The sequence below is a fragment of the Centropristis striata genome, chromosome 9 (assembly GCF_030273125.1).
Source record: "Centropristis striata isolate RG_2023a ecotype Rhode Island chromosome 9, C.striata_1.0, whole genome shotgun sequence".
NCBI lineage: Eukaryota > Metazoa > Chordata > Actinopteri > Perciformes > Serranidae > Centropristis > Centropristis striata.
Window position 1 is genome coordinate 12,731,192 of NC_081525.1, and position 23,881 is coordinate 12,755,072.

The 23,881-nt window shown below is 36.9% G+C and overlaps 1 protein-coding gene across 1 annotated transcript in view; it reads left to right on the forward strand.

Moving 5' to 3' along the window:
- LOC131978137 (inactive N-acetylated-alpha-linked acidic dipeptidase-like protein 2) overlaps positions 1–23,881 on the forward strand; it is a 787,053-nt gene that overhangs the window by 177,412 nt on the left and 585,760 nt on the right. Inside the window, exon 2 of the mRNA XM_059341659.1 lies at positions 12,703–12,740. Within this exon, the coding sequence (XP_059197642.1) occupies positions 12,703–12,740 (38 nt within the window). The remainder of the gene's footprint in view (positions 1–12,702; positions 12,741–23,881) is intronic.

Below are 23,881 nucleotides of genomic sequence, written 5' to 3' on the forward strand. Positions count from 1 at the left end.
AAAAAAGATAATTGCCAAAAAAAGACACATAATTATTAAAAAAGGACACAAAATGACCAAAAAAGACAGAATGACCAAAAAAAGACACAAAATTACAAAAAAGACACAAAATGACTGAAAAAACACTAAATTACTTTTAAAAAGTTGCAAATGACCAAAAAAAACATTACAGAATTACCAAAAAAGACACAAAATTATTAAAAAGGACACAAAATTACCAAAAAAGACACACAATTATAAAAAAGACACAAAGTTACCAAAAAAGACACAAAATTACCAAAAAAGCCCCAAATTACAAAAAAGACACAAAATGACCAAAAAAGACACAAAATTATTAAAAAAGGAGACAAAATTACCAAAAAAGACACAAAATGACCAAAAAAGACACAAAATTACCAAAAAAGACACAAAATTATTAAAAAAGGACACAAAATTACCAAAAAAGACAGAATTATTTAAAAAAGACACAAAATTACCAAAAAAGACCCAAAATTACAAAAAAGACACAAAATTACCAAAAAAGACACAAAATTACAAAAAAGACACAAAATTACCAAAAAAGACACACAATTATAAAAAAAGACACAAAATTACTAAAAAAAAGTAATTAAAGGGACCTTCCACCCACAACACGGTAAAGTGCCATTCATATAAAACTCACATTAAACTTTCATATCAAGGTGAGGGCCAAAAAATATCGTCACGAGGGCCGCAATTGGCCCTTGGGCCGCGAGTTTGAGACCCATGCTTTACATGTATTTGTAAAGAAAAAAGAAAAACTAAATATTGATTCCAAAACTTATATTACATGTAAAAAATAAAAAATAAATAAAGATCTGCCTGCAACACTTTATATTTATCCTGCATCAACCCATGTGAGCTATTGTGGAACGCAGTGTTCCTTTGTGATTGAATGAGGCTTTTTATGGTCTCTGTTACACTGATTTTAGACAGCATATGAAATTTTATATGACATGCAAAGTGCTTCAGGTCCCCAGGCGTTTATGGACAAAATATTTTAGTCTGACTTTGCAGAAGTGTGAGAAGCAAGTATTTTATTGGAGGTGTGTGTGTGTGTGTGTGTGTGTGTGTGTGTGTGTGTATCACCTGTGTGTAAATCTGTGTTTGTGTGTTCTCATCTTGATTAACAAGGAGATGCTCAGAGGTAATTTATGTTGGGTAAACAAGACAACAAGGTTGTGTTGCTGATTTTACATTCACTTGCAGTAACGACGGCTGATAAAATGTAAGGAGAGTGTTATTTGTTGTCCTTTTATCGGTGCATCTTAAAAGGAGAGGTTTAGGGTTTGGGAAATCTTGTTTCAAAAAGCCAGATAGTACCTGTACTTTATTTTCTCAGTGTAGAGGGGAACTTTTGGAAGTTTTTTAAAACACAGTGATTTAATTTCTGACCAAGATTAATCTTTTAATCTGTTTGAGAGATTCGGCACAAGCTCCTGTTGTAAAAAAGCCCCAATATCTACAGTAAATCAACAGACTTTTTTTTAAGGTTAAGCCTTTGTTGGTATTATTTGTAGACTTAACAAAAATGTTTATTTAGAGTATTTTTTCTCTGTCCCTAGTTGAGCTGCACTCAATGTTTCCATATTACTATCATGGAAGATTATACTAGGTTTAATGTGAAAAAGTTGCCTTTCCAGACCAACACTTAGTGATGTGCCAATGAAGCCTCATGAACCAGTTTTTAATGTTCTGACCCCACTAAATGGTGCTTTAAGTTTAAATAAAAAGTCTCAAGCAATTGTAATTAAATGTGCTTTTGTATCAGTCAAAGTCTGGGGTTTAACTCTTCCACCTCAACTCTCACTGACCCTAAATGGACCTTTGTGCTCTTTGTTTTGCACCCATTACTCTAAGCATCTAATATTGCCTCCCAATAAACCTCCCAGTTTGAGCAGTGAAGCGAACCTGTAAGTGCCTTAAGCCTGTAATCTTTCAGAAAACCAACAGGGGTCGCCAACAGCGGTTGCAGAAGAACTCCGGTCCTATCTATCTCAATACAGAATAAGACGACTTCTCACTTGATTTATTACCTCAGACAGAATAATCACTGCAAGATTATGCTGTCAGCTGAACTCTAAAGTTTTGGCTTTTCCTGAAGTGTCCATGTCCAATTTAGTGCATCAGCTCTTTTTCAGTAAAGTGTTAAAGTGTAGTAACATGATTTTACTTTTTTTGCAGAGATTTTTCAGATTTTGCAGTGTGCGTTTCAACCTTTTTCAATGCAATCTTTTTTTGTTTACTGTTTTTTTTGTGATTTTGGGCTATTTTTGTGTGTTTTTATCTGTTTTTTGTGTGTGTTTTTTGTGTTTTTTTTGTGTGTTTCTATCTGTGTTTTTTGTAATTTTTGTGTTTTTTTGGTAAATTTTCGTGTGTTTTTCTTCTGGCCTTCAGTGGTTTATTTGTTTATTCATCCCTTTAATAATATTTGAGCTCCTTGGTGTGCACAGGCGTCCCCCAGCAGGCAGGAGTCCATTTAGCATGCAACAACTATGAATGTGAACTAATGAGTTACTAGCAGCAGCTGGCTACTGCACTTATTGGTGACTGCATGAAGACAAAATTTGTCTTTGTTACATTTCATTGAGCCCAGCCATTCTCAAAGCATGTGAGCTAAGCAATTTGATTAATTCATTCAGTGAAAGCAGTGCTGATAGAGATCATCTGCACGAAACAATATCTGATCGAGGTCATTAACTGACTTATTAAGCAATTGTCTCATTGACAGGATTGTTCAGACAGTCAGGATTCCTATGGAAACTGTCTGAGGCAGATGAACAAGTTGAAACAGGAACTCATTTGATGGATGTGAGTGCGTGTGTGATTTGGTTGTATGGTCCCACTTTCATTTTCTGTGACATTTATTTCACATGGTGACATTTCAGCTGTATGCTTTCATGAAGGTTAACATAAGGAGGCACATAAAGTCACAGAGTGGCCATGTGGTGAGCTCAGACCTCATCTGATGGGTTACCACGACTCATTAAATTGAATTTCTTTCTTTCTTATGTATTTGAAATGATTGTGAATATGTGAACATGAGCATATGATAATATTCTACTTTTAAGAGGTTACAAGCCAAAGAGACTTCTATAGAAAGTACACAATAGAGTGACAATTTGTCTCTCACAGTTGTGTATAAATTACACACTGTGGAACTTTTAATTAATTGTTAATGCATAATAAAGTATAGGTCAAAGCACATATTTAAGCTTTAACAGCCATAGAGGAATTGCACAATGACTAACAAGCTGCAATTTGCTCATTTCCAGCCTATTAAGTACAGCATATGGGATATGAAAGTATTTTTTAATGCAAAAAAAATAAAAATTACAAATGCATGTGACAATAGTTATCAGCATGTGTTTTCATTTAGATGGTATGCCAAGTAAATGCTGCATTATATTTATTTAAAGTTTAACAGAAAAGCCATGCTTTGTTACTGAATGCAAACACGCTAAACCTTTGCTATTGTTTGCCCAGTGTGTTAAGCTAAATACTCACTTTTATGTATTAGAGGCCACCATGGTAATGAACACTGTAATTATTTAATTCAATTCAAAAGTCTTATTCATCCCTTTAAGAGCAATTTGGAAAACAGGGATGCAAACAGAAGTTCAGATAGACTATTAATTTGCATGCACAAATATGATATTTTTTCTTTTCCATACACTTGTTTAACCGACCACTAGTGGTAGGTGAATCTGAACCCTTGTCAGAACCCTTAAGGCTAATATATACTCCACAAGAACAGAGAAATGTGTTCTCTCTCCCAGGGCTGCAGGAACAGAATGATGTCATTTTGTTCTTGCAGCCCTGGGAGAAAGAACAAATTTCTCTGTGCTTGACACATCTTCTGGGCAGAACTTTGTTCTTGTGTGGTGTCCAAGAACTGTTGTTTGATTGGTCAGAAATCTGAATTTGAATGAGACGTGGGCAATATGACTACTTCCCAGGAGTTCTGCAGTGGAGTTTCTCGTGAAGTATGAAATGTCCTGGCCAGAAAGAACTTTTTTTCTTGTTCTTGCCACCTTGAGAACAAGAACAAATTTCTTGTAAAGGGTTTTACTCTGCTTGTAAAGAGTTGAAATACCAACAAGTCCTCCAAACAATATAATCACACATTCCCACCCTGAAATATGACTTCCAAGAGTGTTTCTAAAATTAGGAGCCCTACCACAGGCAGGAGATCATAATGTCATACTTAAACGTAATGTTTGCTGTTCTAAACACATCATTAACGTTGTGAAACTTTCACAGTTTGGTTAGGTTAAGGCAACAGAATTAATTGCTTCAGGTTAGGGGAAGAAAATGACATGGTTAGGGTTAGCAAAAGATAGTTTTAAAAAGGCCAAATGACATAACTATAGGGAGTGAGGTAGTTACAGAGGTGATGTACAGCATGAGGTAGACGTGATGTACCTAAGCATGGGTTATGCACGAAAGTTGTATGACCCAACTTTAAATAACAACTCGGGCCGGGACTCAATTAAAAAAATTAATCTAATTAATTAGAGGCTTTGTAATTAATTCATCGAAATTAATCGCATAGGTAGGTAGACCTTCTGTAAACTATAATACTTTGTTTTTTTAAATAAAACACAATCCACGCTAGCTACCACACTAGCCGCTAGCTGCTATATGTTTTGCATTGAGGTGATACTTGAGGCTTGATGTGCTGCGGTGATATGTGGATTCCTTGTTGCATAGCAACACAACCATGCTCTTATAGACACTTCCATCTGTTGGTTTTTTGTAACTAAATGTCCCATCATCCACGGGGCCAACCAAAGCGTCTCATCAGCTTCTTCCTTCATGTTCACTGTGGTTTGTTGTTGTCTGAACTCATGAACGCTAGTTGGTGCTCCAGTATAATCGGTCCGCGGTGCAAAAATAAGTGTGATTAAAATGCGTCAATTTCTTTAACGCATTCATTTTTGTGTAATTAATTAATCTTAATTAATACGTTAAAGTCCCGGCCCAAATAACAACATTAACCCCTAAATTCCACTGAATGCCAAAAAAAGGAACTGGCTTTGAAAAACCATTGAAGGGGTAATGGGAGTTGTTGGTAAGTTACTAATATGGTTCAATAAATATTGTTTGAAAGCAAATGATCTGTTCTTGTACATTAAATGAGACATTCTCTAGTCTGGTTCTATCACTTGATTATGTGTGAATTTGCGAGATCTTGTGCATCCTCGGGACTCCGCTGTCCGCTGGACCCGTGTCGGAGTCGTATCGCATCCAGTGGAATCCCGGGGTAACTTCTGATTTTACACCGGACACAAACACTGGTCTCCTGGGTTTTAGTCCTGTGGTTGTTCAACCTTGGTGGATCGTGTCATTCTTTACTCCACATATCCTAGCTACACCCCTAAGGATACTTCCGCCTTGGCATGGATCATAGACATAGACTGTATATAAATAATGGACGTAGTCACCGTGACGTCACCCATTGGTTTGTGGACTGCCCGTTGGAAGCCTCGAGTTCAGCGTTATACTCGTCGCCATCTTGTTTCCGATACACGGAGCAGACCATAATTGGACTGTGGTGGAGCGCGAGGGATCTGATCACTGACTACAGCCTCTCTACACCGGCAACCCGACTGAGAGAAGCCGCTGCTAATTCATGTTAGCATTAATTGGAGCATTAAGTGGGATTTTAGTTTTGGCTAGCAAAAAAATAAATAAAAATGTATCTTTCTTACCTCAGAAAACTGAGCAGCGACTCCTTGGAGCGTTTGTTAGTCCAACCAAACACTGAACAAGACATTTTTACTGAACAAAACGTTCAAATAAACTGTCATTAAGTGAAAATACAGTGTGAAAGGGTCAAAGTTATGAGACCAAACCGCTAAACGTCCTCTTTTCTATCTATATAACGTTATATATAACTTTATTGACACGTTTCCATGGATACGCATTGCTCTGCTTCTCTCCCGGTGACGGCTCACCTCGTCAGTGACCTGTCAATCAAAGCTAGAAACGCCCCAAATCATACGATTCTTTATCTTCTATTTTCTTCTAAATGGGGCCATTATTAGAGCTATTGACATCAAATTGTCTTGAAGAAGATTTTTTACTAGCGATTGAGACCATAATGTTGTCCCTGAACATTTTTTCTTAGATAATAAATCAAGTGAGAAGTTTTCAAATTTAGCACTGAAATGAATGGGCAGATTTCTTTTGCAGCCAAACTTAGCACCCCCTATTGGAATTTTCGGTGAATTGCAGGCTTTATGCACTTCCTGGTGGCCTCCATGCTCAGGCACGGAGATTGCCGCCTGATCATAGACCTGCTGACTCTTACATTGTACAAACCAAAGTGCTGCTGCTATCTAACTAAATGTTCACTATGGAGGGCCACTTCCATTTCCTCCAGGAATATATGTTAATAGGCACACAGCAGCAGGCCCCTTTCCCCTCACCGTGACGTGCACAAGCAGTACTTCAAACTTGGCGAAACATTTTAAGGACCAACACCCTTTACAGCCTTTACAGTGAATTTCGACAGGTTAGTGTCTTTCGTTTCAAACTGACGTATTACTGATGTTATCGTGGCCGGTGGCTCACATTAATGTTGCCCGTGTTATTATTAGCCATTAGCCGCAGCTAGCAATTAAAGTCTGACGTCACGTTAATGATTATAAGCAACGTAAATAAATAAATAAATAAATAAATCAGGCACGTAGTATGCCCATATTACATTAATTGACACAGTGTCAGTATACATAAGCATAGAGTTAATAAGTTTACATAAATGTTGGTGACTGAAAAGTGTTATTTTCTCTGTTGAAGTCCCAGAATGAAGCAGAGAAAAGTCGACCTGCAACCAAACAGCAACACACACAGCCGACTCTCCCTCTTTTTTTCATCAAGCTTTCCTTCTATTGTGCACCGCATACAATCTCAAAATATTGTTCTAATTGTTATTGTTTATTGTATTTATTTATTTTCTGCACTACCTCAGAGCTGAAGCTTGTTATCATAGTTGCAGTTTATTTTTGCACAACTGTTTTTTATTATTAATATTTAACCTGTGGTTCTGTTCATTTTAACATGTTGCATTTTTCTTGTTAATAGAAATGTTTCTGTTAAATTTTGGCGTCTTTGTTTTTATCCTTGTGGTATCGAAAATGGTATTGAGTTTCGAATATTTTCCTGAGTATCGGTGTCGAGTTGAAAATTTTAGTATCGTGACAACCCTAATAGGGACTAGTAACAGCTCAGGATCAGGACAGGAATAGGAATGGGAATAGTGGATAACAACATGTACTAAATTTGCCGTAGGTCATTGAGGGTTCATGCTGGGTTGCAGGCTTTGGGTTCCCTAAGTGATTTCTTGTTTGAATTTCTGTTATCCTGGATTTTTTAATAATTTGTTCATACAGTAAGAGCTTTAAGAGGTAACTGTCCTTTCTGGTGTATAATTGACCCTAAGCCATTCTGCATTTTCTCACTTTTATCCAGTGTGTAAGCCCAGTTTGTGACAAAGCGAAGGGTTACCGCTTGCTAAATAGTCAAACAATGGAAAAGTTTACTTTGATTGGTCCAATTGCTGCACTGGAAATGTTCTTAATATATTGTTTGTATTCAGACAATCATCAAAACTTCTCCAAAAGTTTGCCAAGAAAAGGAAGATTGAGGGTTACCCTGTAATTGGCGTGGTCAGTAGGGACCTAGTTGGGTTTCTTAAGCAGAGGTTTTACCATAGCTTCTGTGCGGAAAATGCCTAATTGCACAGAAGTGTTGAACAGTCTTGTTGTTTCTTGGGAGACACACTGGAAGCTCAATTTGAAGAGTGTTGTGCACATGTGGACAGTGACTGATTTCATCATCTGTTTTTATATAAAGCAATGTCACGGCAGGCAGAGGTTCATCTACAATTACAGTGTATGCTTGTTGTCAGGAATGACCTTTAAGGAATGGCGTCTCTTTCTTTTCTAATGGCATTATGGTTTACACTCTGTGTCATCATCCTCAATCTGTTCAACTTATTATCACCAAGCTGTTCCTGTGATTTCCACAGGAAATTTAGCAGTACAAGCTTTATGATATCCTACGAAATGTGAGGTGATGCATACTGCTTTCCACACAATTGCTGTTTTTTTTTTATGATTCAACTTTTATTGAGTTTTTACATTTTTTACAAGACCAAACTAACAACCAATTCGGAAAAAATAAAGAAAAAAGAAAAAAGCGGCAGAATTAAGATGCACAATCTTATGATAATAAAACATAAAAGTAAAAACAATAAAATAAAAATAAGTACATAAGAAGTAGACAGGTAAAATGAATCTATGCTCAATATGTTAAACTGTCTTAACCCATTTAGGCCAAAAATGCCCGGAAAAAATGCCTGTAAAACCTCTGGGCGGATTTAAAATATTACCCTAAAACCTGAACCTTTTAGTAATGTTGTGTCTTTTTGGTCATTTCGTGTCTTTTTTTTTAGTAGTTTTGTGTCTTTTTTGGTCATTTTGTGTCTTTTTTTTGTAATTTTGTGTCTTTTTTTGCTCGTTTTGTGTCATTTTGTGTCTTTTTTTTAGTCATTTTGTGTCTTTTTGTGTCTTTTTTTGTTGATGATTTCAAAGTTCTGGCAAAGTCCCATGTTGCATTGCTACTTCCACATGTATTCTGATGCATTTCATTGGCCAAGAGACCGAAAATAGGTGGAAAAAAACTACAAATACTACAAAACGACGTATCCGCGTTCCCGGCTTTAATGGGGAGACAGCCACCACACTATTGCATGTCTATTCATTGTCCCATGTGAAATTCACTGTCTACAGGTAGTCTTCCAGTAAACATTTCCCTGTAATGAACCACAATTGCTGTTTTAAAGGAACAAACACATTCATGCTGTAAAATTGTGAGGTTTAGTCACCAAAACCACCTTCCTTAAACAAATGATTTAACATTTCTAAGCCCAATCTTTTGTGCCCTCTAGTTTTAATGATCCATCTGTATAGTGTGCTTCAACAGCTTTTATTTTTTATTTTTCTGTTTCAGAAAATGTAATAGGTTGAAATCTGTACCCCTCAGACTCAGTTTTACCTTCTAATCGTGGTCTTTAAAGACATCTGACTGAAATGAGAAATATCAATTACAAACCTTCAGCGAAATGCTAGGCACATTCAAAGGTGAAACGTGGCAGGTTTGAACTGAAGTTATTACACAGGCAGCCCTTTCAGCAGTTAAGAGTAAAAATGAATAATCGAGCCTGTTGCTACGGGAGCAGAAAAATAGAAAATTAGAAATGAAAGACAGCCACAGGTTAGGGCATGGTGCAAACCGTTTCATTTGGCCCATCGTCTCATCTCCAACTTGAAAGCAGGCCTTTTTTGTTCTTTTTCACCTCCGCTAACCCCCCACCCCAGCCACACGCCCACTCTCTTTCCCCCGTCTTTTTTTTCCAACTCACCCTTTGCATAATTACAACACAGATATTTCTCTGATGGCCTTCCACCGTTTCTTCGATTCACAAATGCCCTGCAGGGAACACAAATGAATGTTATGGAATAAAATGCATTTTACAGATGTATAGCTCCACAGGGGGGTTCTTAAATTGCGCATGGTACATTTTAATGACTGCTTGTTACAGCTAGCTTTTCTCAATTTTACCACCAAAAAAAGGAAAAATTGGCAGACAGCAACAATTGAAAGAACAAGGAACTCACTAATGGGTAAGGTTATCTTTCTCTTCGGCTCACACATATTTTTTTCAGCCTGCCTTTATTTTCAGAATGTGCAACATGTCTCTCTCTTTCAGTGTGCCTTACTTAAAGACGTACTGAGGGCATTTACTGCACTTGAGTAATCAATAAATAACTAGACCTTCACTCCACCACTCTTTTTTTAACCTACATAATTCCGGATGCAGTGGAGCAGTATCTCTGTAACAGAACAGTATGACCTCATGTGCAATTCAGGGAAAGCCCACGCACATTTATAATTAATACCAATCCATTTTTACCACTCTGGCGTCTAATAATTGCTATTTTTGTAAGTGGGGAAAGAGTGGTGAAAGTAAGACAGGAGTACTAGTCATCAGGGCTAGTTGGAACAAAGTTGCCTAACTCAAACAGGGGAAAACTTCAGATTTTCTTTGTTTTTTATGCTAGCAGTGATGTTCGATGAATTGGAAGTTCGTTCGGCCACTTCACCTCTTTCTTCCTGATTTAAATTATGCAACCACTAATGGATGGACCGCCATGAAAGTTGTGCAGATGGACATGATCCCCAGATGATGAATCATATTGAATTTAGTGATCACTCTCTCCATGACTCTTCCACCGAGCACGTCTGTGTGGTTGGGTTGTGGTTTGGGGCAAAATGTCTCACACCTATTGGTTGGATTGTCATTCAATTCAGATATTCTTGGTTCCCAGAGGCTGACTCCCCAAGACATTGGTTCCCCCAGTAAGTCATAGCATGCAGAATTATCCATTGAAGATGAATTGGGAAATTGTGGTAAATACATTCACCAATAGGTTGAAATTTTTGGATCCATCCAATTACTTGGTTGATGACCAAATAATGAGCTGCAAAACCGTCCACGTTTAAAAATCTCTTTAATGTACTTTGCAACAGCAAATGCTTTTAAATTACACTAATTCACACTAGGACTACATGTGATCAACATAGTGAGAAAATGTTTTACTGATCTACAAAGTTGCAATATGTACCGCTTATCTGCACTCAGGTTGCGGGGGGCTGGAGACAATTTAGAGTCACCAATTAAACTTAAGTGGACCTCTCCTAAAAGCTTACCATGTGGAATACAGAATATGAACTCTGGTCTCCATACACCGCACACCGATCCACACCATCCATCTCCCTTTTGACTTCTTTTTTTTATTTTTTTTATTTAAACAAAACACAACATAAATCACCAATGGACAAACACAGTAAAAAAAGGAGGAAAGCAAAGAAAAAGAAGAACAACAACAAAATCACAAAACCAACCTAAATAAATAAAACAACAATAATAATAATAATAATAATAATACATTTTGACGCCTTTGTAAGACAGAATGGACAGCATGGACACTACAAAGACTATGTGTTGTATTTTATAGCTCAGGGCTTTGAAACAACAAGTTGTTGGCTGTTTCCAGTATTTGCCTGACAATGAAGAACAAAGGAACCAGATCAGGTGAGCCGTGAAATACGATCAGGAACAAATATTTCAAAATATTCCGACACCACACGAATGCAGTACAACAACCCCTATCTCACAATGTTTGCAAATGTGAAAATTAATTTATGTGACTTGGATCCGCTCCAAAATGTAATGGGTTCTTCCTTGGCCCATGCTACACCCTTCCACCAAGATTTATGTTATTTTTATAATCCTCCTGACAGGCAGACGAACAGAGAAACGGAACCGAAAACATAACCACCTTGGTGGAGTCAATGAAATACCCTTTTTTAGTCCTTTAGGTTTGCAGAAATGTTGGGTTTTTGAAAGATGTCCTGTTTGAAAGAAGAAAAACTGCTAAGTTGTAGCATGACAGAAATAACAGATTGCTGTAAGAAAACAGCCAAATTGTGACAGTAACATACTGTTTTCCATTCAAAAGGTATTATACTGTAGAAAACAATGCATTCTGGGCAATATCTGTAGGTAGCTTGCCGTTTCCCATAAAATATATGATATATATATATATATATATATATATATATATGATATTTTCTAAGTCTCTTCTTGGCTGTTTTTTACTTAACAAATTCATTCAGTATGTGGTATATTAAAATGACTGAAGTTACAGTGAAGACAGACAGCGCTTAATTCATAGTAATTGGCTTTCAGACAGTAATATGCTCTATTCACAAAAAATGACTGCATTGTATACTGCAACAATGTTGCAATTAGCTTCAGCACTATACTGTATTTTAGTCTACTGTAAAAATCAATGAAATGCAGGATTGTACTGTAATTCAGTATGTGGTTTTATCACAGTAACATACTGTAAAGTAGATAACAGTAGAGGAACTGTAAAATTAACAGTAGAATGCTGGCAAACCTGCTGCTAGTATTTTACTGTTAATTTACAAAACAATTGTTTACAGTGCAATGTAACAGGTCAAATAAAAAGCTACCTCTAACATAAGAAAAGACTAAAATATCTAAATTTGGAGAAATAAGCTCCACGCGGTTTGAAACCGTTTTACAGTTAGCTCTGAGCTCCCCACACTTCCATTTCATGATCCTCCACCCGTCATGCATTTTTCTGCCTTCCATCTTCCAGTGTATATATTAGTTGCTCTCTCACACACACATATTCCTTCACACATATACAAACTGGCAGAAAAGCAGATCTACCCACTTTGTCCATCTGCAGGATGTTGAGGACTCACTGGCATACTCTCTCTCTCAGCCTTTATCTGTGCTATTTTCAGAGGGAGAGCAGTAAGTGAAGTATTGTGAGAGGTGATACAAAAGCTTCCTTCTCGAGGGAGAAGAGGGAGTGAGAGGCAGAGGAGAGAGTTTGTAAAATATGCCGCTGACTATTCATCTCCCCCTCTTCCCAGCTCTCTCTCCCTCTCCCTCTCAGACTCTTTCCAGGCTCCTAGAGAGGCCACTTCATATGCTTGGACACAAAGAATTTTCACTGTATTAAATAATGCAGGTAGTCCACAATTCCTCCATCTCTCTTTTCTTTTCTTTTTCAGGCCATTGGAAACGCCAGATCCACTCCAGCACTATAGCCGTGAGTAACAAATGTGACACACTATCATAAATACATTCTGTTTTGCTCTTGTCTATCACAACATTAAAAAATAACCCTGTAGAGATTCAACTGACAGGCAAATTGTGAGTGTTTTTACATTCACTGCTCTAAACGTTTGACGCAATTTTTGCAATGGAAATGCTCTTGTGCTGACAGTGATGCATCGCACATGCATTCTTGTTTTATTTTCAATGATGCCCAATATCTATATCTAGTCTATTACTACTAGGTTGAAATTGTTACGATATAAATGGGTCATAAGTAGCCCCCACTCTCTTACACCTCTTTAATGAATGGATGGATGGATGGGTGGGTGGGTGGATGGATAGATAGATAGATAGATAGATAGATAGATAGATAGATAGATAGATAGATAGATAGATAGATAGATAGATAGATAGATAGATAGATAGATAGATAGATAGATAGATAGATAGATAGATAGATAGATAGATAGACAGACAAACAGACAGACAGACAGACAGACAGACAGATAGATGAACCTGGTCTCACAGGAATCCGTGGAATAGCCACGGAATAACTCAAATTTCCGTGAAACTGACACGGATTTCGCTACAATACAAGTTAATGACTAATCCCGTGGCTATTCCATGGAGATTTTTTCCTATTGGTTTGTTCCAAGTCACGTGACTTTCAAGGTCATGGCGGTCAGAACAAAAAACATGGCGGACAGTTCTCTCATTTTTAGTGAAAAAAATCAATATTTTGACTTAGTTTCTGCATAAAAATGGATTTTGATCACATTTCTAGCGAGAAATATATGTTTTATTTTCTAAATATTCACTCAGTGAATGTACATAATCACTTTGTATGTTGGAATAGCCATGGGATATGACTGTCATTCACTTGCATTGTAGCGAAATCCGTGTCAGTTTCATGGAAATTTGAGTGATTATTCCACGGATTTCTGTGAGACCATGTTGGATAGATAGATAGATAAGACTTTATTGTCCACTGTGGTACGGTGATCCGCTAATCTTAACCCTTAATAAGACTCATTGAAATACTTGCAAATTCCAAATTTCAACCCTAGAGAATATTGGAGGATATTACATACAGCCAGAATGTGTAAAAAAACATACGGACCCAGGGGAGGGGGGTCATATTTTGAGAAATAAATTTACAAGATTAAAGTGGCAAATCTACAAGAAAAAAAGTCTCAGATTTATGAGATTTAAAGTGGTGAATCTGCGAGAAAAAAGTTGCTTTTTCGCGCAGATTTGCCACTTTAAATCTCTTAAATCTGAGACTTTTTTTCTTCCTGATGATATGAAACTCCCAATAACGAACCGAAAGCAGCTCAGTCTTTGTATTCTACAGGAAAAATACTGAATTGCTCAACAGGAAATAATCTGAAGCACCAACTGTTAATCAATGGTTGAATAGCCTCTCAAGGTGCCTGGTCATGAAAAAAGTGATGTGTGCTGTTAAAAGCCACCTGCACACATTCCAACACATGCTGTGACACTTTGTGCACTGCCTGGAAACCTGGAAAGTTTCCTTATCAAATCTGTACTTTCAGACAAAGAAATGTAGCCCATACATGAAATAATAAAGAGCTGATAAATAATTGTTTGAAAAAAAAGCAAGGGTATTGGATAATACATGCATATGCCCAAAGACACTTCCGTTCCCAGATGATGTCCATTAATTGGACTCATGATGACCAAAACTAAAAATCATTTTTGCGAGAGTGGTTTTAAAGGGACAGTTCATCCCAAAACCGATAACACTTTTTTTTTATTCTGTAACCTGTAGTTCTATTTATCAACTTCTAACTATTTGACTCACAGGTAACCAAGGTACACTGTAAAAAAATTACGTTGCTTTTACAGAATAAAAATGGCAGCTGTGGTTACCAGAATAATTCTGCAAAAAATACAGTACAAATGTAAACAACTTTACAGAACAACTTGTAAATTTAACTGGTATTCAGTGTACAATAAATAATAACTAAATGTTAATTTACTGGTATTCAATCCACAATAAGCAAAATCTGCATGTACATTTTGCATAAATAATTAGTTTAAAAGCAGCATCATCCTGTGAAATTAGCAGTAAAGGACAGTATATTCTACAACTTAAAAAAAAAATCACTACAGTTTTAGGATGTAAAATGTACAAGTTGCTCTGTAAAGATGTTGACATACACTACCGGTCAAAAGTTTTAGAACACCCCAATTTTTCCAGTTTTTTATTGAAATTCAAGCAGTTCAAGTCAAATGAACAGCTTGAAAGGGTAAAGAGGTAAGTGGTGAACTGCCAGAGGTAAATAAAAAAAGGTAAGCTTAACCAAAGCTGGAAAATAATGTACATTTCAGAAATATACAAGTAGGCCTTTTTCAGGGAACAAGAAGTGGGTAAACAACTTAACTCTATGGAGTCTTGGGCTATTTTGTCCATTTTTTAATTCTTTTCATGTCTTTGTAAGTCATTTTGTGTATTTTTTTTTTGGTCATTTTGTGTCATTTTTTTAGTCATTTTGTGTCTTTTTTGTCATTTTGTGTCTTTTTTTAGTCCTTTAGTCCAACATAAAATGTGATTTTGAATCTTTTTTTTACTTTCAAAACACTATCATGCTCAATAAAGAATTTTAAATGTTGCAAATGTGCATTAATTTACAGTACACTGAGACATTAAACTGCATCATTTTCAATTAAATTCTGGAAAAGTTGGTGTGTTCTAAAACTTTTGACCAGTAGTGTATGTACTGTATTTTTTACAGAAATATTCTGGTAACCACAGCTGCCAGTTTTTTTTCTGTAAAAACAACGGGACATTTTTACAGTATAGTTAGGAGATTTTAAGATTTTATTACTTTTTTTTTTAAAAGCCCTGAATGGTCTCATGGAATGGACTCACTTTTATCAATTGGCCTTCTCTTAATTTCCTTTTATTATCTTTGTATGATTACCTTGTTGTGAATGGTGGTTTTATATTTAAGTTTTTTCAATGTCAATTCCAATTTCAAGTCCAATGACATTTCTTTTTGTGGTTTTATTTTGTTGTTGTCAGTTAATTGTATTTTATATGTTTTATTTCTGTTGTACAGTACCTTGTAACTCGTTTTTGAAAGGTGCTATAAATACTTTACTTTAATACTTTATTTTTGGATAGGGACAGCGCACATTAATGAACATCGAAAAACATCTTTCTAAATATGCCGGATTATAGCAAAACTGCTAGTTTGCATCCGTAGTCCCTAAAAAAATAAAAATAAATACAAATATAAAAGACAGCAAGTACATAGGTAAGATACAAGTAGAGGAGACAACACACACACAACACAACACAACACATACCATAAAGGTATTATCATAAGTTATTATTATAATGTTTTGGTGTGAGTTTACGTGTTCTATCAGCTGTAGAGATGTTTGCCTTCTTTCCAACATTGCCTTCTTTCCAACGATTTTATGGCACTTGGTTTGTGGATTGAGAAATGCATTTAAAAAAACTCAACAGCAATGTCAGAGTCATGTGGAAACTATTTTCTTTCTAGTATAGCTCCGACATCAAACTGCTTACGACAAGGTCTGTGAATTATCTTGAGTAATCGGATCATTACTGTTGAATTTTTCCTTTCAAGCACCACCAGAGAAGAGCCATCTAGTTGTGTTATATTCAAGAGAAGGCAGACATATCATGGCTGATATCTCCGACACTCGACAACTCACACCAAAACAACCTGTACTGATGAATAGCACTACTGGTACCATTAAAATATACACTGTAAACAATTGTCTTGTAAATTAACAGTAAAATACTGGCAGCGTTCTACTGTTAATTTTACAGTTCCTCTACTGCTATTTACTTTACATTATGTTACTGTGATAAAAACACATAGTGAATTACAGTAAAATCCTGCATTTCATTTATTTTTATTTTTTTACAGTAGACTAAAACACAGTGGTGAAGCTAGTTGCAACATTGTTGCAGTATACAATGCAGTCATTTTTTTGTGAATAGAGCATATTACTGTCTGAAAGCCAATTACTATGAATTAAGCGCTGTCTTCACTGTAACCTCAGTAATTTTAATATACCATAAACTGAATGAGTTAGTTATGTAAAATACAGCCATTAAAAAATGTGGACAAGAAGAGACATAGAAAATATCATATATGTGTGTATATATATATATATATATATATATATATATATATGATATTTTCTATATATATATATTTTATGGGAAACGGCAAGCTACCTACAGATATTGCCCGGAATGCATTGTTTTCTACAGTATAATACCTTTTTAATGGAAAACAGTATGTAACTGTCACAATTTGTGACAGTTCTTACAGCAATTTGTTACAGTGTAATTATAATAATTTGGGGATGAACTGATGAAGGGTTGCTGCATTAGTATTCAGAGCAGCAGGATGTGAGGTTTGTGGGATTGACTCTCAATAATAATTAATTAAAAAATTAAAAAAGTTTATTTATTGTAACAATAGAAGTCAAGGGCTTCATGCAGCACACCACTACCAGGACGAACAGAATATCATACCCACAACTGTTAAACTTTGGAAAATACCCACTTGATTTTTATTTTTTTATTTTTTATCTCAGAGTGCTTAAGGCTCATTCTAGCTTTAACTGAACTTTCCAATGTATCTGCATTGAATAAAGGCTACTGATTTTGCCCCTTATCTTTTACAGCAGAGTTGTGCTTGAAGGCATCACTTTACATCAAGCAAAAAAGAGTGGAGAAGAATAATTACAGCAATCAATAACTCAACATGCATGAGCATGTCGGTATTTTCTTGAGATGGACGATCCTTGAAAAGGAATATGATGCTCATGATCTCCTATAAAGATACATTTGTTTTTTTTCCAAAGCATAGTCAATGAGGAGAGAAGAGGCAATAGTATATAGGAGGGATATGAAGAGGTCCGTCCATTATGTTATAAAGCTTTTGTCTAAACCAGGGATGCGCAACTGGAGGCCCGGGGGCCTCATACGGCCCGCACCTTCACATGAAGTGGCCCTCAGTACAACTACATGCATTTGAGCATGAAATCTTAAAAGTGCAGTGTAAAAATGCACAAAATTACTTCTTGCTATTAATGTTGGTCTGCTGTTCTTGCACTGAAAAAAAAAAAGAAATCACAGTTTTTTATTTGCTTCAAACCTTTTGTATTCCTATTTATACTGTTATACATGCATTTGAGCATGAAATATACTAAGTTACTGCACTGTAAACATATTTAAAATTGCAGTTTTATCATATCTGGTTAAGTGCACGGTCCTATATGTGGCCCTGTGGTAGTGTCCATGAAAAACTGTGGCCCCCTCCAGCATTTAAGTTGCCCATCCCTGGTCCAGGCAATGGCATTGCCAAAGACAAGATGGACAAACCTTGATCCACCTGAAACTGTTTTTCCTCCTTTGAATGTATCAATATTATAATAATAATATTAATAATAATAAATGTGATTTATATAGTGCTTTTAAAGGTACTCAGTCGCTTAACATAACAAATTGAGACAAATACATAGTGATGTGCCAATGAAGACTCATGAAGCATTTTCTTTATTTTCTGAGCCCACTAGATGGTGCTCTATGTTCAACAAAGGACTGAAAGCACAGTTTATTACTATTGCTTGAGTCTTTTCTTTAAACTAAGAGCGCCATCTAGTGGGCTCAGAAAATAAAGACAATGCTTTATGAGGCTTCATTGGCACATCACTAAAAAATACATGATACAGACAAAAACAGAGATAAGAGTCCATGAGTTCAGGTTTGGTGGTTGGAGTCAGGTCTTGCAAGCTTTCTTGAAAAGCCGGGTTTTAGGCCTACAACGCCTGGAAAAAATGCCCGTAAAACCTGTGGGCGATTTTAAAATAACCCCCTAAAACCTGAAGTTTTTCTGGAAATTCAACAGAAATGTCAATGCTTCCTACTAAATAATATATTTTTCTGCCTCTGAAGCAGATAGAAATGAAATTCAAAAAGTATCTGAGAGCGTATAGCTGTTATATCTGAGCTCCCTCCGCCATAGTCGTCTTCCGCCATGATTTCAGTTCTGGAAAAGTCCCATGTTGCATTGCGACACTCCCACATGTATTCTGATGCATTTCATTGGCCAAGAGACCGAAAATAGGTGGAAAAAACTACAAATACTACAAAACGACGTATCCGCTTTCCTGGTTTTAATGGTAGAAATGCGGTAATGCTTTCCCGCCTTAAATGGGCTAAATAGATTTTTGAAGGCATGGAGTGAGTCTGGATTGCGGATGTGTGTGGAGAAGTAAGGTATGGGGGAGCAAAGTTATTGAGGGCTTTGTTGGAGATGAGAAGGATCTTGAAGTGGATTCGGTGCTGGACAAGGAGCCAGTGAAGGTGCTGAAGGATGGGCGTGATGTGTTTTTGGACAAATTGTAGTTTTTGAAGGTTGGTGGATGGGAGACCATAGAGAATGCTGTTGCAATAGTCCAATCTGGAGGTTATGAAAGCATGAATTAGTTATACATTATCATGGATTCAGTAGTATTTGTGCCACTGACAGTAACATCTCTGTAACTCAGTAATAGCAGCTCATATTACAGCTTATTTCCAGACCTTTTTGCACCCCCGCATCCACCTGCAGCAATTTGTCTAAAATGTCAACACTTTTGTTTTGTTTCATAGATAGCTTTGTCTATGACTGTATCTTTGTCTGTGTGTGTCAGTGTGCGTACACACAGGATGATGGCTGCCCACATTGCATCTGCTTGACTGCTCCATTCAATTGCTTACTCCAGCAGCACTCTGGAAAATGTTAATGGAGGGCAGTTAACGTCAGATACAGTTCACCACCATCTGTACTCGAACCATCATCATCCTGATGGACAGATGGATAAAAAAAGAAAAGTAAAAAGGTGGAGAAAGATTTACAAAGTTAGGTTAAGGACGTCAAAGAAAGTAAAAAAAAACCCACAGACACTAGACAAAAGACACCGCTGTGCTGCATTGATGCAGTGTGGTTAATTGCAGCTTTGTGCACTTGTGTGTGTGTGTGTGTGTGTGTATGTGTGTGGGTGTTTGCGCACAAGCACCATGGCTTTGTGACTGAAGTGTGCACTGGTGTAAAAAGCATTTACATCACTGTGTGAAGAAGGTGTGACGCAGACAGACAGACAGGTACATCTTGTCCAATGGCCCGTCTACCATTTTGGCTACTGTTGCTCTGTCACGCTTATCTCTCTCTCTCTCACACACACACACACACACACACACACACACACTGCTCGCTCTGTTGCCTCCCTGACCTGAGATTGCTGTGTGCTGCTGCTCACATCCAGAGAAGCATTGGGCCGTATACAAACACACACACACACACAAATGCACACTCACATACACAATGATTTATGGCCTCCAATACAGTCAATAAGAACCATGGCCAAGATGAAGGACTTGCTAGCAGGACACACAGGCAAACAAACACACACACACACACGCTGTTGTCCATTAGCTAAGTGTACTGGAGTGAGCTGCTCACCACATTGGCTCCCTTTATTACATTCCTGTTTAATGCCTCTGCTGCTTCATGTGAGAAACTAAAGATGTAAGGTTTAACTTAACATATAACAAAACATATAAGATGATAGAGATATACTTACCACTGTGAGTACTTCAAACTTTAGAACTCCATGAAGAATGGTTTTGGCTTAGCACTTGCAGTTTGCTAGTGTGAACTGTTAAAATATGATGCACCCCATAAGCATTCCAGATATCTAGCAGGCTAAATATGAGGATCTGTCAGGGTGTCTGTTGGGGGGCTACAGGCAATGAAAACACAAGCTTGAGGGGAAACCTGATGGCGGGCTCCCCTGTAACAATGGAATTTACCTGTATGTGTTGCATTTGCAACACACACCAAAGATGTTGTTGCACCTATACCCCTTTTCGGTTCCAGGGCCGATTCGGAGCAGGTGCCCAATCATGAACCAGTTCCTCGCATTTTTCGACTGCCAAAGAACCGGCTTTCGGCCAGGAACCTGGTTCCAGAGCGGCACCAACTCTTTGCTGGTCTTGAACCACGAACCACTTACATCAGGGGCTGGGGCGGGATTATCTGACCAACAAGACCAACTAAAACATGTATCATTAATTTGATTTGTTCAACTGCAATGTGATTGAGACAGGCTATCGCTAGCGGGTTATCATTAGCAAGCTATCGTTAGCAGGCTATCATTAGAAGGTTGTCGTTAGAAGGCTATCGTTAGCAGGCTATCATTAGAAGGCTATCGTTAGAAGGCTATCACTAGCAGGCTATCGTTAGAAGGCTATCATTAGCAGGCTATCTTTAGCAGGCTATCGTTAGAAGGCTATCATTAGCAGGCTATCACTAGCAGGCTATCGTTAGAAGGCTATTGTTAGAAGGCTGTCGTTAGAAGGCTATCATTAGCAGGCTATCGTTATCAGGCTAGTATTAGCTTACAACAAAGTCGAACATGAACATCTTACCTTCAGTGTTAATCAGAATATAATCACCGTCCATAGCATTCAAGAAGAGGCTCACAAGGCGAGGAGGAACATTTGTAGAGAGATATGTAATCGGCCATTGTTGTTATCATAGTTGTGGAGAGCGCGCGGGGACATTTCCAGACGTACACAGTAATGTAATGACGTGGCTCTTGAGCCTGTGGAAAGGCAAACAGGTCCTCAGACAGTTCGCAACTTGAACCAACTGAATCATCACCAGCCCAGCAAAAGAACTAGATTTGAGTAAAAAGGGGTATCACAGAAAAGGGGCTTTAAATAGCAAACAAGTGTGGAAAGACAATATTAGTGAGTATAACTAATATTAGTGTATGCTTTCATGACAAAATGTAGTTTGGAGAGCAGAGATACTCATTGGGGAATCCTGCAAGTGCAAGATCTTGAAATGTGTGACCCCCCTGTCGCCGGTCAGTCATGTAGTGTGAAAACAACAACTTTAAGATTCTCGATTACAAGACAGCAAGTTGTGTAGAGTGATCTGACAACCAGTGTGAAGCAGGCATTAGTCATGCTTGTCATTACTAAGCCTCAGAATATCTCTGACATTCCCAAATACACTGTGGATACAGAGATAAACAGAACAAAAATATAATATGTATTATAACAAATGCCCTTCACATTTATAGAGCTACTGGCATGCCAGGTGATAGAACTTTCGAATAGCCGTACTTATTTAGATGTGCCCTTCATCTACATACCCTTTCAGTGAAAACCATAAAAACTTTTCACCTCATATCCCCTTCCTCGCCCATCTTCTCTTTCCAACTCTACTTTTCTTTCTTTTTCTTTCGTCTCTTGTCTTGTATACCCTTCTCCTCCCACCTCCCCTCACTGACTTTTGTTTGCCTAATAAACACAGCAGTATCTCTTAGCTTGGAAATAAAAATCAACTCTTTTTTAGAGCGACACAAGCTGTGCTTTCACATAAAACAACGGTCAATTAGACTTAAGACACTGAGCCTCTGCCTGGGCCATAAAACAAGGATAACAGTTTGCAAACTGAAAACAAGAAGCAAAGACACTTTCACTCCTCATCTGCACTCATTGGACTGGCTTCAGGTGCTTGTTGACAACCTATTATAGTTTTTTGGTTTCATGTGTTGGTTGCTTGTTTAAATAGCCTTCAGAGGTAGTAACAGAGACATTACAGACGTGATACGGTTCGAGGCCAGATCGATGTGAAGCCAGCAAAACAGAGAATATGTGATAGGGCTATAGACATTGAGTTGAGACCAAGATATATATATATGTATATATATATATATATATATATATATATATATATATATATATATATATATATATATATATATATATATATATATATACATATATGTATATATATATATGTAAATATATATATATATATATAAATTTGCATATTTACATATATACATATATATATATATATATATATATATATATATATATATATATATATATGTATATATATACACACACGCACACACACATACACACACATATATATATACATATCTCAAAGTTGCTACTGCTGAATAATTTGGTTGGACTGACCCCATTAATTTGTAACCTTATTGACCTTTTTTTTAGTTCAGAGAGTTCCTGATTGGGTAAAAAAAAAGTTTGGTTATTCTCAACATAAAGTATTGAACAAATACCTTGGTGATAGTAAAAAAGTTTTATTGACCCTAGTATGAAACAAACTGGTATGAACAGTAGTTGCACTATGGTTCAGCTTCACATGTGACAGTGTCTGCCTTCACCTTGAGATAACATTATTACTGCTGTAATGTGATTAGACACACACTGGATTCTCATGTGACACAGTAAGAAAGAGTCAGCAGAGACATACTGGAGTTTGTGTACATGTGTGTGTGTGTGTGTGTGTGTGTGTGTTCTTGTACTTCCTACATAGTGAGGACCGGAACACGTTTTTTAACCAACAGAGTGAGGACATTTTTGCAAAGTGAGGACATTCCGGCCGGTCCTCACTTCTTTAAAGGCTTTTTGGAGATTTAAGACTTTGTTTCAGGGTTAAGGTTACAAAAAAAGATAATTAACTGAAACTGTATTGTGTGGTTACAAAACTAACTAAAACTCACTAAAATTATAGTGAAAATGTCTCTTTCGTTTTCGTCTTTGTCTTATCCATCTTCATTATGTATGAAAAAAGTTGACAAAGGAAATAAAAGCAAAATTTACTGTGACCTCTTTTAATCTCCCACCCAACAAATACCCCATTACAAAAAACTAAAACTAAGGCATTTCAAAAAAAAAAAATCCTAAATTAAAACTAGCAAACTCACTATAAAAACTAACTAAAACTAACTGAATTCCAAAACAAAAATTCACAACAAAATTAAAACTAAAACTAATAAAAAATCCAAAACTATGATAACCTTGGAAGGGAATTCACTATTCCAATGAGGGTCCTCACAGAGACAGAAGTACAAGAATGTGTGTGTGTGTGTGTGTGTGTGTGTGTGTGTGTCTGAGCCACTACTGAATATAAGAGGACTTTGTCAGAGTGTACCAGAGAGTGGGTCAGGTTCTCCTTTTCTTAAGCCGGACGGTGATGACTTGTCGTGAGCAGCCTGACCTACAGCTTACCCCTCTTCCAATCAAAC